This window comes from Camelus bactrianus, chromosome 4 (genome assembly GCF_048773025.1).
Source record: "Camelus bactrianus isolate YW-2024 breed Bactrian camel chromosome 4, ASM4877302v1, whole genome shotgun sequence".
NCBI classification, from domain to species: Eukaryota; Metazoa; Chordata; class Mammalia; order Artiodactyla; family Camelidae; genus Camelus; species Camelus bactrianus.
In genome coordinates, this window is record NC_133542.1 from 65,216,392 (window position 1) to 65,234,413 (window position 18,022).

At 42.8% G+C, this 18,022-nt stretch overlaps 1 protein-coding gene across 1 annotated transcript in view; it reads right to left on the bottom strand.

Annotated features, from left to right (window-relative positions):
• Positions 1-429: 429 nt before the first annotated feature.
• FBXW2 (F-box and WD repeat domain containing 2) overlaps positions 430-18,022 on the bottom strand; it is a 31,009-nt gene continuing 13,416 nt past the window's right edge. The window contains exons 4-8 of the mRNA XM_074362118.1: positions 17,419-17,613; positions 15,163-15,296; positions 10,774-10,860; positions 9,990-10,159; positions 430-5,322 (exon numbers count right to left, since the gene is read on the bottom strand). Coding sequence (XP_074218219.1) covers positions 5,034-5,322; positions 9,990-10,159; positions 10,774-10,860; positions 15,163-15,296; positions 17,419-17,613 — 875 coding nt within the window. The 3' untranslated portion in view covers positions 430-5,033. The remainder of the gene's footprint in view (positions 5,323-9,989; positions 10,160-10,773; positions 10,861-15,162; positions 15,297-17,418; positions 17,614-18,022) is intronic.

Below are 18,022 nucleotides of genomic sequence, written 5' to 3' on the forward strand. Positions count from 1 at the left end.
TGGCGGCGAGCAAGGTCCAGGACCATGCTTGATGACGAGGAGTCCTACGGACTTAAACTAAGAAGGACAAACCAACCTGGGGATGTGCTGAACAGAGGAGGGAAAAAGAGAAGCAGTCAGTCCCAAAGTCTGAACCCTGCGTAATGGTACGTCCCCCACCTCCATTTGCATCTATTCATGAAGGTCGCCAAAATCCTTCCCTGCATTTTACTTTTAAACTTGTTTCCCCTCTTGGATCTCATTCAGAAACCACTGCTGGACTTACATTCTAAAACATGCACGAACAGCGAGAGGACAGAGCCACTTTAGATCACTCACGGGGCAGAGTCTCATTTCTCAAAACCCATCCTCAGACACTCGCTTTTCAAAAGTCCCCTCTGAACTGGTTTGGGGGGAAAAAAGCAAGAAAATAGTCTTAACTACAGAAAGTATTTTTAAGGAAATGCAGCTTTATTTTTTTTTCAAGTACAAACAATAACTTGGGCTTGGCTAACCAAATGTTGCCTAATCAAGGGAACCCGCTTCAATGCAGATATAAGTGATTTGTAGTTAGCACAGTCACTCGTGGGTGTAAGAATGCTTCTATGGTGCATGAAAATAACTTCTCGTCTTACAGACATCTTGTCCCACAATCACGCCACTGTCTGCTCATACATAAGCCGCCCCTTCTCCCCCCGCCCACCCCCACAGACAGTTCAAATATAAACTTCACCTCATTCCCCCTAGATCACAACACACATCAGACGAGTGAAACATGAGTTCCACGTTGCCACAGATGTCGGCTTGATGAGACCAGCCTTATTCAACCTGAGCATTCTCATCAAGAGGACTAAGTCCAAATTAGTGAAACATGTCTGTTTACAGTGTGAGTACAGGGACATCAAACAATCGTGAGCTTTTATCGTCTGAATTAATAATTTGCCAGGTTTAAATATGCAAAGACACATTTTTATTTGAGCACATTCATGAAGCGTAGAAGCAGCTGGATTCTTTTAAGCTGCAATAAAGTAGGTTGACCTGGTCAAGACTGCAGTACCAGCTGTGAGCAACTAAACCACTCTGGGGCGGACTGCAAACGCTCTGAAGCCACTTGACAGCAAAACACCTTTCTGCACTGAGCATGGCCTTTCAGCCTGATTATGCTGATGGCAGTGGTACAAAGACCACCCAGTAATCCGTCTGCGGATTCATCCTGAAAAAAATTCACTTCCCTAGAGCAGGCACGGGGAGATGGCAGGTCAGCATTTCCGTTCAGAGTGCTAACCTGGTCTCTTCATCAGACACTCTGTCTGAGGACTGCAGAATTCTCAAGTGTCTCGGTTGTCTTAAATAGCTTGGCAAGCACCAGCAAAACAGGTAGGAAGGCTATGTCAAGGGGACAGACCTCAGGGGCCTCTCCTCATCCTGACAACTCTATGGCCCTAAAGGCAAAGGTGAGTGTGCCCCAGCCCAGGCTGCATCCTGGGGCAGCAATCCGACTGCACACTTCCCTACAGAGGACGGCAAGCGGCCCAGACACCAAGGCCCGACACAGGCCCAGACGAGGAGGCGAGGAGAGCTACAAGAGTGACAGTGGGAAGATTTACCTCTGGGCTCCCAAGAAGCCAGGACACATGGTCACAGCTTCAAGGAGCTGGCTGGGTTTGGCCAAAGCCAGGCTCCACTCTCCAGAGCTACTTCTTTTTGATGGAAATGCCTCACCTAACAGAAACAATGTCTTGTCTAAAACAATACTGTTTCCAAAAGTATTTCTTTTCTCCCTAAGATGTTTCACAAATGCAGAGCAGTAACCATCCTCTTGACAGCAAACACTAGAATGACTATATAATCCTCATTCACATTTTACTAAGTGTTTTCAATGACCAGATTAATTTTCAACTATGAAAAGTGAAGTGCATGCCTTAAAATTTAATAGCAATATTCCCCCGTTTCCACTTAAAAGCTACTCAAATAAGTGTACCTTCCTGTGGAACTTCTTCAAAGTCTAGCCCCTCCACTGAAGGAAGTCTTTCCTCCTACCTCTCTGATAGGTCTAAAAGGTCAAGTTAGAATCAGTTCTGACAACACTTATTACTGCAAATAATGGAGCTGGAGGAAGCCAGCTTCCTCTGGAATGCCAACAGTCTGCTAAAACCTCACATTCACTCAGCTGTCCTGGACCCCGACCTTCCCCGAAGCCTGAAGTTGTTACGGTTCCCTTCATAAATCTAGGAGAGAAGCCCCGCTTCCACCACACCAGGGCCACTCAAAAACTCCATTGCTCATCCCAGATGGAGTCTACTTGTTCAAGACTTAAGAATTTTCAGAAATGAGAATATTCACGAAAAAGAAGAGGCGAAGATAAGTCCCTTGCCTCTGACCTAAGGACACAAAAGTTAGTGTGTGGGGAAGACAGGCCCCCTAACTCCCTGAAAGGGGACTGAGTTACCCATCCCCCCCACCCACTGCTCTTGCTGCCTCCCTGCCTCGCCTTATTTTTTTTAAGGGTTATTTTCCATTTTTATAAGAGCTGGAGATACTATGAATAAACCTAGCATTGAAAAAGCAATTAAATAAAACGCTCAGGTGAAACGAAGGCCTCTGAGGAGGAACTGGAGTCCAGACTCCAACCACTGCCTCCAGCACTGCTGTCAACACCAGCTGCGCCGCCCTGACCGGAAACCTGGGCGTTCACCACAGGGAATGCAAGTGGGAGATGCTACACAAGTCTCAGGTTTGTTTTCAAAAAGCTCTCCCCACCAACCACTATAATTACAATCACTCGCTCTTTGAAGCCCCTGGATACATCTGAAGGTAAGGTGGGAGTAGGGATGGTCCTAAGATCAGTAACCTCATTTTGTTCTGGCTGGATGAAAAGGGGCAAGTCATTTACCCTCATCATTGCTCAAAGCCTCCTGAGGCTCCTGCAAAATAGATTCCTGCTTCATATCTGGTTCCATTTCTTGGAGGACCAAGCAGAGCTCACACACAGGATTCAACGTGAGACGGACCTGGGGGACAGAGAAAGATACTGTTCTTTTACTGAATCCCCTAGAGTCTCAACATGGATATTAAGTAAACCTGTCCTTGGAAACAACCATCATTTCCCTAGAACCCTAACTTCCCAGCATTCAGAGGTCCGTAGTCAGGCTCTAGGCTGACAGGATTCTGGGGGAGCTGTGTCCCCACTGTAGTTTGAATCATTCCTAGCTCGGCTGGCAACTCTTTTCCTACCTGAAAAATGGATATGCTTCATATCAGAGTTAACGAGAAGAATGAAGAACTCTTATTTCTAGGCAGAAGCTCTCAACTCAGGCTCCAGTTCTCAAGTTCATCTTCAAACTACTTTCCTGTTGATCTGTGAATGAAATATGCCCCCCTCACTCCCCTGTAACGCAGTGGGAAAGAGCTGAATTTTTCCTACTGCTTGCTCCCTCTCCTTTCTCCCTAATGTTTGTGACAATTACGTTAAAACACTTCCACTGCCAAATCGCAGCATTATGTAACTTTACAGGAATGAGAGGGTGGAGAATGCAAAGTGGCAGCCCACGGACATGCTTTGTTTAGCCCACTGCATTTTAAATTATCTTCAATTAGTTTCAACATTTTTAAAATTAGGGAGTTACAATTCTGGATTTCTACGTCCCCCTGAAAAACCAAAACACCTGCCAACACTGGGCTTGTCTCTGCCTCACATTCAGGGCTGAGTAACCACCCCCTAGACAGGCTCCCCCTGGTGTGGCTCAATCCGACCTAGCACTGCAATCGCTTCCGTTACCTGCGTGGCTCCTCTGGGTATGTGGATTTGTGAATCTTAATTTAGGGCAATTCCCTCATTTTCAACAGAAAGTTTAACCTGCCTGAGACTACGCATCAAGTTAGAGGCAAAGGAGGAGGAAAAGTCAGGGTCGGGGACCTTCCTTTCTAATGTGGCACACTGCCTTCTGGAGAAGCACAACGCCCATCAGCACTTCTTCCACCAACCACTTATGTTTTTAAAGTGGAACGTGTGAACATTTTCTACATTCCCTTTTATCCAATCTTTTCCGGGTATTTGATTTCCTCATAGATGACAGCTTTGTATCAGTGATTTCATTTATGCATTGTCTCCAAACCCAAAGAAACAATGAATCAGCAATCAGACAGAAACAAATAATCAACGTTTGCACACCTCAGCAGACACAAGGCCAGAAAGAATCTTCGATCACTTGGCCTAACAACTAGCTATGCAGACAGGGAAACGGGGCCCAGAGAAGCGCGTGCCTGGGGTGCAGGGTTCCTGGGAACAGAGCCAGTCTTCAACCTTCCAACTCAGCGCTCTTTCTACCGTACCATGGCACCTCTGCGCAGTCACCTAGGTTGTGCAGGACCCAGCACCGGCTCACTCCACACAGAAACAAAAACTACAGAACTCTCACACCTCAGACATGGCCAGCCTTGACTCTGCCAAGAACTAGGGTTTAAAATGTATTACAAACCATCAATTTATGGAACTGGAATGGCGCTGGAAGACAGATTTTCTTCAGAACTAGTATTTGGAGGAGAGTTTACAAATGTCACAGGACTTGGTGGTCTTTGTAACACTGGCTGTTATAAAAGCTAAGCCCCATGTGAGAAAAGTTGCTGAAACAACATCATAGCACCTTTGCTGCAACTTCAAAAGAAAAAAAGGCAATGGTAAAAAGCTTTAATAATGGACTGAATGTGTTTTCATAGGCAACCAATTAGCAGATTAATGAGCCATTTAAATTTCTTTACTTAAAACCAATACTCAGGAAAGATGAACCCCAAATGCACCCTCTTATACTGACCAACATAACTAAGTACGAATGAAGTCCATGGTGTTCCCCATCAGCATGCTGCGGTGTGTGTCACTAAACAAGCCCTCCCCACCCTGAGCCCCGCCCCCTGGCAAACGTAGATAAATGATTGTGCACTGCGTGATGATACCGTTAGGTGAGAACTTTGGTTCATGCAGTCGGCTGCCACAGAGGTTGCACTCAAAACCCGCAGCCCCGGCACCCAAAGTCAGTCAACGGTGGCAGCTCGTGGCATCAGCCGTGCTCCTTCCACAACACCAGGTGAATACTGTGGTCAGGCATGCTGGTGGCAAAGACCAAGCCCGTGTCATTGTGCCCGTCCAGTCCGTTCAGCCAGGACGCTTCGCCTGCCAGGAAGCTGGAGCCTCTCTTGGATTTCCTATACTCTGGCAGAGGCCAGCGGCTAATCAGGCTCTCTGTCCGCAAGTCCATGATATACAGGTAGCGGTTGTCAAACAGCAGGGCAAAGACATCTCCAAAGCCAAGCAAGGCCAAGTTTGCTATCTCGGGAGTCTTGATGACCCTACAAGGATGAGAGTTAAGACACATGAAGGCAACTGTGCTTCTGTCTGTGCTGCTGAAATCTTTCCTGGAGATGTTTAAAACCATTACAAAATTCAAGCAAATTTAGAATTGCATTAAATTTTTTTTTAAAAAGGAAAATATGAGCACAAAAGACTTATCCTACTTTAGAAATAAGGCAGGGGAGAAGAAGCCTTCGTAATACTACGGTAACATATGCATGTAAGGAGATGAACATTTATAAAAGCACAAAATGCCCATCTAAGCTGGAAAGGATCTTACAGATTATCTCATTTCTAAGATGTGAAAACCGAGGTCCAGCCAAGGTAAATACTTTGGCTAAGGATTCACAACTCGCTAGTTACCAAGTAGGACTAGAGCAGAATACTCAACAAGGTGAAAGATTTATTCACCAAATCCTAGAATACAGCCGTCCCTTGGTGTCCGAGGGGGACTAGTTCCTGGACCCCCTCACATACTGAAGTCCTCGGGTGCTCAAGTCCCTTACATAGAAGGTTGCAGCGCAGTCAGCCCTCCACATCCACAGACGCAGAAGCCATGGACGTGGGGGCCGACTGTGCTGGCCTAGGGGCACCTTCCCTGAGCCCAGGGCAGAGACTGAAAGCCAAGTGACAAAGTACTCCTTTATTCGGCAGGGAGCAAACACACAGGCTCCTCTCTAAGAACAACAGAGGCTGAACTATACAAAGTTCCCCAGATAATTCAGAAACATTTATTAATAATAGATTCATCGTAAATTAGGGAAAACTGGGAGAGTTGGGAAGACAGCCTTAACCTTCTCAGGTTGGTAGTTCCTAAAACATCGACGGTAAAGGCACAAGGTGGGAGAGACCTAACTAAACAGCAACACACACACACACACACACACACACAGAACCCTCAAAACCTCAGTCTCTGTTATCCGCACGTTCAGTAACTCGAAAAGGTGATATCCTCTCTGGAGGCACTAGGAAAAGACCTACAAGACAAGGGAGATGCACATTTTGCTCTGCGATAGTACATCTGAGCCTGAGGCCAGTATAGCCTGCATCTTGACAAGGACACTACCAGCTAGTGCATGTCCAAGAGCTCAACCAGCAGGGACAGGGCCTGGTAACCAGGACAAGGAAGGAACAGCTGAAGAATATTAGCTTGGGGTTGGGGGGCAGAAAAAGAATTGGCAGGGAAGCTGTACACGGTCCTCACATTTAAATATTGAAGGATGTGTGGGAGGCCAGGCATTAGGGGCTCTAGCAGAGAGAGAAGTAAGGTCAAAGGGAAAGACTTACACGGAAGCAGATTTCAGTTTGGTGGCAGGAAGGGAGGGGATTTGTCAGTGAAGAGGAAGACCTGTTCCTCACACTCAGCCGGTCCAAAACCAAACTTAGTAGCCAAACCTGTTTCTCTTCTTTATATCCTTGCTCACTCACTCACCCAGCTGCTCAAGTTAGGAACCATGGCAACCATCCAACTCACAAACCGTAAATCCAATCACCAAGATCTACTGCCTTTATCTAAATTGTCCTTTAGTTTACTCACTACTACCGGAACTGCCACAACTCTGATCAAAGACGTCACTTTTGCCTGCACTACTGCCAGCAGTTTCCAGCTGGTCTCCCCACAGCTGCTTGTGCTTCCTTTCAACGAGCTAACCTCACACTAAAGTCTAATCCTATTTCCACCTCATTTAAACAGTGAAACCCATAGACGGCTCTCCACTGCACTCACATGTCCTGCCACCCCGGCCTTCCCTCAGTCACCCAAATGCACTGGCTCTTTCAGTCTCAGGGCCTTCCAGCAGCCCTCTCAGCCCTCTCAGTCTGCAACGCTCCTCTCTGCACACCCACCCCCAGCATTTGGTTAAATGCATCTGCTCATCCTTTAGAGCTCAGCTCGAATCTCTTCCTCAAAGAAGCTTTCCCTTACTCCTCAAACTAGGCAGGGTCTCAAGGTACTTCACGCTATGTTGCTCTTATCCCAACCATTAAACTATCTGCATGTAGTCAGCTGTTTATGATGTCAGCCTTCCCTCCCAATGGTTAGTGACTTCCACAAGTTTGGTAAGTATTTCTGCTGGTTCCCAACATACATCACAATGCCTAACACATACAGGTCAGATAAATAAATATCTGCTAACGGACAGAGCCGTGGTGCAATGAGCATGGCGAACACAAACTCCTACAAGAGAGATCCAAAGGAAACTGGGAAAAGCAGCAAGAAAGTCCCACATCATCAGTGCAAGCAGAAAATGACCAGAAAGTTAGAAAACTGAGAGGTGAGGGGACAGGACTTAAGCCTGGGGAAGACCAACTGACTCCAAAGACTTGCGCACAAATGTGCTGCAGAACAGAACGCAGGTCTTGACAGGCTCACAGCACCTCTACGCTGATTACTTCAGAACTGTGAACAGACATCCCTACTGTGCAGTCTGGCCCCCGAGCCCACAAACCCCTGCCTGCTGTACTGAGACAAGATGCGCTCAGGAGACTGCATCATGCCTTCGCTTTACTGAGCAACGTGCTCTCTGTGCTTTGCTTCCTTCAATTAGCATCAAAGCTTATGTAACACTACGTGGTCCAAGCAACTGAGGCCACAGGATCTGTACTAGGATTTCAAAAAGAGGTTAGTTTATTTGTGTTTGAGGGGGGGAAAAGCAAGAGATAAAGAGATGAAATAGCCCCTTTTCAAAGAAAAATCTGAACTAGCAGCAAAAAATCTTGCAGGTTTATTGGTGACAGTTAGTTTATCCAAATACCAAAACCTAACAGGACCTTCATCTGGGACACTGGCCTCCATCTGCCATCCTGGGTAGGAAGCACCCAGGAGGAAGGCACATGCAGGGTCAAAGCAAACCCCTGGAGACTCTAATAAAAAAGACTATGACACCTCTCTTTCCCCTTGCCTTTGCACCACTCTCTCCCAAATGTTAACTCAAAACAGAAGCAAAACTAAACTGTTAAAGATCTGATTTTCCCACACTGATGACAGTTGTATCTGCAGGGAGCTGGCTCCAGGACCCCTCAGATGCCAAAACACACAGATGTTCAGGTCCCTCATGTAACACAGTGCAGTATCAACACAGAACATGCACATGTCTTCCCACACGCCTCAAATCATCTCTAGATCACTTACATCTAACACAGTGTCAATGCCACAGTAACAGTTGTAAGCACAACATAAATGCTATGCAAACAGCTGCTGGTGCACAGCAAACTTAAGGTTTGCTTTTTGGAATTTTCTGGAAATTAAAAATATACGCATGTTCTATCCTCAGTTGGTGTGACGCCCGCAGCCTGCAGTACTTGAATTCCTTACTTTGCAAAGAATCAAGTTTTTTCAGAAGTTCCCTCTTTCTGGCTTGCTGCTCCCTTGAGCATGAACCTGCTGGATGGCCCAGCCGTGGAGGGATGGATGGACGCAGGGATGCTGGACTAGGGTGAGCTGTGGGACACTGTACTCTCTCAGCTTCTGCTTCCCCATCCATAAAATGAAGAGCTTGGCCTAATGTTTTCTAGGATCCGTTCCAGCCTTTTCTTCTCAGAGTGTAATTATCAATTTCTAGAAATTATTCTGACAGCTTGGAAATCTAACTGGTTAGAAGTGTAGGTCTGACTCCAGGAAGACATGAATGGGGTTGTAATTTAATGACCAGAGAGATGCGGCCCACCAAAGTCCTGTCGGCTAGCACGATCAGATCCCACACAAGTTGACCTCAAACAAAAATGTTCAGTTTTCTGTCCCCAGGCCAGCACTTCCTGAACCATGCGATGGAGCACTAATTGAAAGCTGTTAATAGGTGTTCCTCAAAACAAGGGCTCTATGCACAATAAGTGTGAGGTACAGTAGGTTAAACAAATTAAAACAGGTTTCTTTATGTAGAGCTTCTCAGACCCATTAGTAATAAAGACCTGTCAGGTCCTGAACTAGGTAGGTCCTCATACAGACATTTCATTTAATCTTTACTTTATAGGTGAGAAACTGAGGCACAGAGAGGTTAAGAAACTTTCATAAAATCACACAGCTCATAAGAAATGGAACTAGGTCTTAAACCAAGGTTTATTTTATCATTAAAATAAGTTCTCTTAATCACCATATGGCACTGGCTTCCATCAGCCTCCAATATGCTAACAGATACTGCCCGTCACCAAGAAGGCTTTATGGTATGCAGTGAATCACAAAACTATCTGCCATAGACCTCTAAAAGTATTTCTTTGGAGAGAAACCCTGCAAGTTGTAATGTTCTCTAAGTACCTCTGTCTTACTACTAGTTAACAGAAGGCCACTCGATCCCTCAATGCAGAATTTCAACCAGCAAACAGAACTTAAAATATGAGAACTAGAGGAGATCTGAAAGATCTTTTCAGCCAAACATTTCATCTTCCAGAAAAGCTAGAAGGGGTATTTAGAAATTCTGAAAAGGAAAGTGATTCAGAGTAAGAAGAGGTATTAGAACCTAGACCTTCTAGACAGCAGCGTATAACTCTTTCTAAGTTAATTACTGCCTTTGAAAGATTTTTTTGAGTGTGAGATTTTCAGCACAAAACCCTATTTATAACTGAAGGAGTAAACACATCCCGAAAGCAAGTTATTAACAGGTTTATCCAAATATTCAGTCTTGTCTTTATTATTAAACTGCAACTGACTGTTAAAAGTCCAAGGAAGCATTACCTGAGAATATCGTAACTGGCGAAGTCCCACTGGTAAAGACCCAGTGCTGAACTACAGACGATGTATTTGCCATCAAAATGAAGTCTTGGCTGCAGGCAGATACTTCTATCCTCAGAAACAGACAATGTCTTTAAGCACTTGCAGTTGATTTCTCTCCCAATGGGCCAAATCTACAAGTAAGAGAAAATTGGGAAAGATGACAGATCACATCACCACAGAAAAGCTTGTCCTTAAACAATGTGGCTTTGTGTTTGCTGAAGTCAGACACAAAGTGAAGTAAACTGGAAAGACCACAGGTTTTACAGCTGAGGCTTGTGTTCAAATGCTGATTCTCCATGCATGTGTTGAGTAATCTTGGGTAAAACAGTTAACCTCTATGAACCTCAGTTCCTGCAAAGAAGTGAGTTAATGCCTACATGGAACGGTTTAAAAGGTACAATGAAAATGCATGTAAGCATGCTCTGTAAACTTTTTGCAAATTGCTTTTCTTATTATATAAATGTATGTTTGTGTTTTTATTCTTTAGCTCTAAGAATTGAAGAGGGTAGGAGATACGTGTCTTAAGGAAACAGCAAAAATGCACTAAAGATAAAGTTCTGTGGATTTTTTCCCCCTTCATTCACAAACCAGAGTTAGAAACTGCCTGGAACGCAGGGATAATGAACCTTTCTCTTGCCAATGGGTTTAAGACGGTTGGGACTAAAGACATCCCTGCCTCCTGTGAAATACCCGCCCAGTGTCATACCCTTTCTTGAGGCAAATTAATGGAGGAAAAAACCCTCACCTTGATCTCATATTTGTCCGCACTTAAGAGAATGTAGTCTCCAGGGCTGTGCAAGAGAGATTTGACTTTGCACTTCTGTAAAACCACCTAGAAATAATAAATATCCATATTATAGAAAGATCCTTTTAATGCTGTTCCTATACTGCTTTTTAAAAAATTAATCTACAAAAAATGAGCTTGAAATGATATGGTATGTGAGAACAGTTAAGCTATAACTCTATGACCAGGTTAACCTCTACCAAGAGTTTTACTATTACCAGACTAAATTATCAGCAGGATCTAAGTGCCTGATGTTGGCAGCACTTAGTTTCAGTCTGGAAGCAAACATTAGGACTGCTTTTTAAAAATTATAAAATGTGACTTCATAAAAAATGTGAGGAACAGGAAAGAAAAAAGTCCATACACATAGTAGATACAAACCACCTGTTTTCTTAAGCATGTGCGTTATAAAGGAAAAAGCACTAGAGCTGGGACCAGAATCTGCCATATGCTGACTTTGCAACCTTGGGTTAGACCATCTAACCTCTGTTCCTCAGTCTCCTCATCTTTAAAATAGGGGATGAGGCACCTATTATCTCAGATGACTTCAGTGCAAATGAAATAGAACAATGAAAACTACAATGTATTAAGAGCTCACATCCCATCAGTATGCGGAATCATCTGCGGACACTAGGTTTCAGTTATTTTAGCACTAAGTCAGCATAAAGTGAGAGGGGAGGCCAGGCTCGCTCATTCAGAAGCCTGGGTTGCAGGTTCAAATGAAACCGACAGACCTGCTACTAAGCGCCAGGCACCTTGCGGGGGCGCTGTCCCCTCATCTCATTTAATATCAGAGAACATTTAGCCGATGATGAAACTCAGGCCATGAAGGGCGGAGTACGCTAAGACATCACAGTGTTCTGGCCACAAGTCCACTGCTTTTAACATAACACTGAATTGTCTCCTATAACTTTTCTATTTAAAATTGAATGTGTCTGGTACGGAATTATTTTTTTCCAAGTTTTTGTTTTTATTGTCGTAAAATACACAAAACATAAATGTAAAATCTCAACCATTTTTAAGTGTTCAGTGGTGGTGTTGATCTTCTCAAAAATCACCCACTCATCTAAAACCCCCTAGTCATCTGCTTCTTTCTTCTTTGTTCCCCATCAGTAAGTTCAGTGGCTTTACCTTAAAGACACATCCTTCATGTGCGCCCTTCTCTTTCTTTATTGCCACCCAAGTCCAAGCCGTTGGGTATCTTTTGCTTAGACTAGCACAAAAGCCTAACTGGCCACCTTGTATCCACTTGTGCCTCATTCTAATCCATTCTTCACTCAGCAGTTATTTTCTTAAAATATGAATCACACCAGATCCTTGCTCAGAACTCATCGATTACTTCCTACTACACTCATGAGAGCCCAAATCCTCAACGTGGTCTGGTAACCCATAGGTAATGGCCACCTCTCCCATACCTCCCCCAGCTACAGCACACCTCCACTAGCCTTCCAGGGCATCAGCTCATCAAATGTCTAGGTTCTTTCCCACCCCAGGAACTGTGCACATACTGTACCCTCTGAAATACCCCACTAATCTTTACACAGCTACCTCCAATTTATTCTTCACATTTGGTCCCTTCTCAAAAAGCTTTCCCTGAATCAAATTAAACACCTTCCTAGACTTTCTCATAGAATGCTACACTTTTCTTCCATAGCACTTAACACAATTTGTGATTATATATTTATTTGCAAAATTATTAATAACTGTTTCTCCTACTAGACTAACATTCAAATCAGGCCTGGGTCTCTTTTGCTCACTCCTGTATCCTTAGCCCCTCACAGAACAGCATGATAAGCTCAAGTGTCTCTGCATACCATTTCTGTTAACACTGCATCTGATGCTCACAGCAATCTTTTTTGAGAACTAAAAAATATCACAATACTCTTCTAAAGATCCTGTATATTTTTCTTTGTTCTACTTCCTGCAATATTGTTTTCCCTTCCTCCCTCCCTCTTCTCTTTCTAAACAATTTAAACGAAAAAAAAAAAAAACAACACAAAAAACACTGTTCACCCATTTTTTTCCCACTCCCCACATCCCACCCCCTGCCTCTGGCAACCAACAATCTGTTCTCTGTATCCATGAGTTTTTTCTTTTTTTTTCAGATTCCACATATTAGATCATATCGTATTTGCCATTGTCTGACTTATTCCACCCCTTGAGGTCCATTCATGTTGTCACAAATGGCAGGATTTCATTCTTTTTTTTACAGTTAAGTAATGTATGTGTGTGTGTGTATTGTAATATATGGATGGAAATATATACATATGCATTCACCCATGGATGAACACTTAGGTTGTTTCCATATCTTGGCTATTGCAAATTGTAAATAATGCTGCGATGAACATGGGGTGCATGTATCTTTTCAAGTCAGTGTTTTCATTTTCTTCTGATAAACACCCAGAAGTGGAAATGCTGGATCACGTGGTAGTTCTGTTTTTCAATTTTTAGGAATCTCCAAACTGTATTCTATAGTGGCTACACCAATTTACATTCCCCAAAAGGGCACAAGGGTTCCCTTTTCTCTACAACTTCACCAGCACTTGTTATTTCTTATCTTTCTGATAACAGCCATTCTAACTGACATAAGGTGCTATCTCACTGTGCACCTGCATTTCCCTGATGATTAATGACGGTGATCACTTTTTCATTTACTTGTTAGCCACCTAGTATGTCTTCTTTGGAAAAGTGTCTATTCAGATCTTCTGCCCATTTCTTAATCAGATTTTTTTTTTTTTTTTTGCTATTGAGTTGTATGAGCTACGAATTTTGGATATTAGTCCCTTATCTATAATTTCTAAGTATTTTATCCCATTCAGTGGGTTGCCCTTTCATTTTGTTGTTTCTTTTGCTGTGCAGAATCTCTTTAGTATGATGTAGTCCCACTTATTTATTTTTGCTTCTGCTTTTGGTGTCAGAGTCAAAAAAATCATTGCCAAAACCTACATCAAGGAGCCTACTGCCTATGTTTTCTTCTAGGAGTTACATGGTTCCAGATGTTAAGTTCAAGTCTTTAATCCATTTTGAGTTAATTTTTGTGAATGGTGTAAGACGCTGGTTGAGTTTCATTCTCTTGCATGTAGCTGTTAGTTTTCCCAACGTTGTTCATGGAAGAAATTGTCTTTTCCCCATTGTAGATTCTTGGCTTTTACCGTAAATTGACCGTATATGAGTGGGTTTATTTCTGGGCTCTGAATTCTGTTCCAGTGATCTGTGTGTCTGTTCTGCCAACACCATACTGTTAATTACTATAGCTTTATCATATAGTTTGAAAGCATGATGCCCCCAGCTTTGTTCTTTCTCAAGATAGCTATGGCTTTTTGAGGTTTTCTGTGGCTTCGTACAAATTTTAGGATTATTTGTCTTTATTTCCTTGAAAAATGCCATTGGAATTTTGACAGGATTGCACTGAATCTGTAGATTACTTTGGGTACTACGGACATGTTAACAATATTGATTCTTCCACTCTACGAGCATGAAGTATCTTTCCATTTATTTGTGTCTTCTTCAATTTCTTTCATTAATGTCTTGCAGTTCTCAATATATAGGTCTTTCTCCTCCCAGTTAAATTAATTCCTAGGTATTTTATTCTTTTTGATGCAACTGTAAATGGGACTGTTTTCTTTATTTCTCTTTCTCATAATTCATTATTAGTGTACTGAAATGCAACAGATTTTTGTGCACTGATTTTGTATCTTGCAACTTTACTGAATTTATTAGTTCTAACAGTTTTTTTTGATGGTGTCACAGGGTTTTCTATATATAATACCATGTCATCTGCAAATATGACAGTTTTACTTCTTCCTTTCCAATCTGGATACCTGCTCTTTTTTTTTTTTTTCCTGCTCTGGCTAGGACTTCCAATATTATGTTGAATAAAAGTGGTTAGAAAACATTACAATGTTCTTTAAAGATCTCATACATTTTTTTTGTTCCACTTCTTGCAAGCATTTTCTTTTTCAAAATGAAAAATGCTTTTCTGATTTAAAAAGAAATTTGCTTATCCTAAAGTATAAAAAGTACCCACAATTCCACAAAAATAATTATCTTCAACACAATACATTCAGAAACTGTTAACATACTATCCATAGCTTTCTGTATGTAACCTGTTTTATTTGCTCCCTCTACCCACCTCATATATTATGGGCATCTTTCCATGCCCGTAAGTCATTCATTCAACTATTTACCAAGTGTCTTTTACATGCTGGTCACTGTTGTACACCAACATGCTTTGTGGTTGCATCAATTCCATCTTATGACTCATCTACCACTCATAAGGCAGCGTCAACCATTCTCCATCCCACCCCTCAGCAGGACTGACATCAAGTTTTCTTCTGTAAGTCTTCCTACCTTGGTGACCCATTCTGTGTGCCCGGTGAGTGTGTTCAGGCACGTTCCAGCAGACAAAGCCCATACTTTCACAGTGAAGTCTGCAGAGCCACTCACCAAGATGTCCAGTTCATCATTGTAGTCGACACTAAACACTAGTATATATAACACACACAAAGTTAAAATATGCCTTTCCCTGCAGGTCTTTTTTTTAACAGAGTTCAATAACGCTCATTCTCCCTAGCTGCCCAACTGTATACTTTCTCAACCAGAACTACTGTAAGAGTGATGCTTAATCAGCTAACAATTTTCTGATAAAAAGCATGTCTACTTCAAAATTTTTGCTATTATTATAGGTTATTATTCTAAGGATGAAAAGTCCCTGGAATAATACAATCTCTTACACTTGTACTAGCTTCAGAGTGAGAAGCAAAGCCAGTATAGGAGACAATGGCATTTCTTCTCAGGACTGCCTGCCTGATACTACACATAACTTATCTAAGCTTATGCAGGGAAAACAGAACATCGGTGGACCTACTCAGATTCGTACTTTTTATTGCAGTAAGATAAAATGTCAAGAATATAAGCCGTAAAACAATACCATTACTCAAGAAAAGCCAGTGTAATGAGGAAAAAAAAAAAAAAAAAAAAAACCAAAGGTCAGACTAAGCCATTCTCTCAAACTATCTGACTTTCTTCACAGCTGTACCCCCACTACCTAAAACCGTGCCTGAGTATAGCAAGTACTGAAATATTTGCTTTTAAATGCCTGTCAAGCTCTAAAGGAACACTGGGGACCCAGAGATGAAGACACTGGTCTTTTCTTTAAGGAACTCAGTCTAAGTGAGGGGTGGAGGAGGAAGTCCAAAAATAAATAAATAAATGTTTACCTCTTGCTAGGGAAACACCAAGGAGAATGACTAACTCTGCCCAGGGGTATCAGGGAAGACTTCAGGGAAGAGGCGATATTGGAGATGGGCCCTGAAGGATGAGTAGAGTTTATCAAGAAAAGAAAGAGAATACTGTAGGTAGAGGGAACAGCAAAGGCATGGAGTTAGGAAAAGCCACAGCAATGTCCAGGGAACAGCAAAGAAGAAATCTTTTAGAACAGGGCTCTCAAAGTTTATCAGGCGTAAAATCACCTGGAAGGCAACGTATATCCCTTGACACTGTGGAGTATTACATTCAGATTGATGTATAAGTTCCATGCTAAATCATACATCTTCAAATATTAATTTTTGTAGTAAATAAGTGATAGCAGAGCAGACTGAAGAAAAATGTATAGGATGACAAACAAAATGGGGGAAATTTTTGTTTTTGTAATAAAACAGCTGTGTTTTAAAGAATTACTGAGCACCAGGTACGGTGTAAGGAACTCAGGACCTATGGGTGAACAAGATAGGCAAGTTCCCTGTCCTTCTGGAGCTTAAAGGTTGGTGGGGAAACCAGGTGATCATGCTTACTTGTATGATGAGTGTTACACAGGCTATTGGGACACCTACAGCAGAGGGAGTCAACCTGTTTAGGGAGTCCAGGAAGGCTGCTCACAAATGTGATGCTTAAGAGCATAGACTGTGACTGTCAGGGGCTAAGGCGGGGGGGGGGAAGGGGGGAAAGGAAGAAGGGAGCTGCTGCACAAGAGGCTGGGAACTAGATCAACACGATTTCTGCACAAAGCTCCAAGATACAAGGCAGCAGAGGGAGAAGCTCAGGTCTCAGCCCTATGTTCAAATGAGCAGGTTTTGCAAACTAAGGCTGCTGAAAAACTGTTAGGGAATATTCAGGTACCTTTTTCCATCTTGCGGCTTTTTTCGTCAGTAGCTCGTTTTAATTAAATGTCAACCAAGCTCCAATTTGATGTGATCTGTGTAGATCACACAAGTCATTTGTAGAACAGTAATTCTACAAATAAAGTGGACTAAATTTACAGGTGCAGCATTTAGTCAATTTGGAGTTACGGAATCTGATAAAAACAAAGGACCAACCATTCAACAGGATATAAAGGGAAAACAGGGGGAAAGGAGAACGGCTCGTCCCAGCGTAAGGCTACACAGAAGAGTTTAAACACAGGCCAAGGAAAAGTGAAAGTAGGGAGGAATGCCAAATAATTTGAATAAAGGGATTAACTATAGTGACTGAGAAAGAACTGGCTGGGGAAGGACAGCTTAAATTAAAAAACAACAGAAACAAAAACAAAAAGCGATCCCATTCTTGGCTCCTGGCTTTAAGGAATGAGGTTAAAATAACTGTTGAAACCCTTGAAAAAAGGCAACCCACCCGCCCCCGTGTGCCCCCGGAAGTGCTGGGTCCTGGCTCCGGAACTCCATTCCCAGCAGGCCACAGTGTTGTCAAAGGAGCCTGTCACAAGCTTCTGCTCATCAAACTTCACTGCCGCACAAGTGTGGGTCTGGATGCCATAAACACACTGCCCTGTGCTCACATCCCATAGTTTCGCAGACAAGTCATCTGACCCTTCAAGAGAAAAACAGGGAGGTTAGTAGGAAAACAAGCACTAAAGAAAGGAAATCCCCAAACCATGGTACTTCTCAAGGAGAACCGTAACAGTCACCTCCTCTAGCACTCCCACTTTACGGCTGGGAAAACCAAAGCATGGAGAGATTAACACAACTTGCTCAGGGTCACCAAAGTGGTGTTAACATTCCCGGGACTGAATCCATGCCTTTTGCTTAGTTCTTTCCCGGCTATCGAGGAGTATTAGATTAAAGCATCCCTTGGTGCTTCCACTTGTAAATTTTCCCAAATCTTTGGCTATCATCAGCTCTCTGATTTGAGCTTAAAATGACAGGTATTACCTATGACTGCATGGGTACACGTGCATGCCGGTCCATTACCCAACAACTTTGAACAAATAAAAAATGTG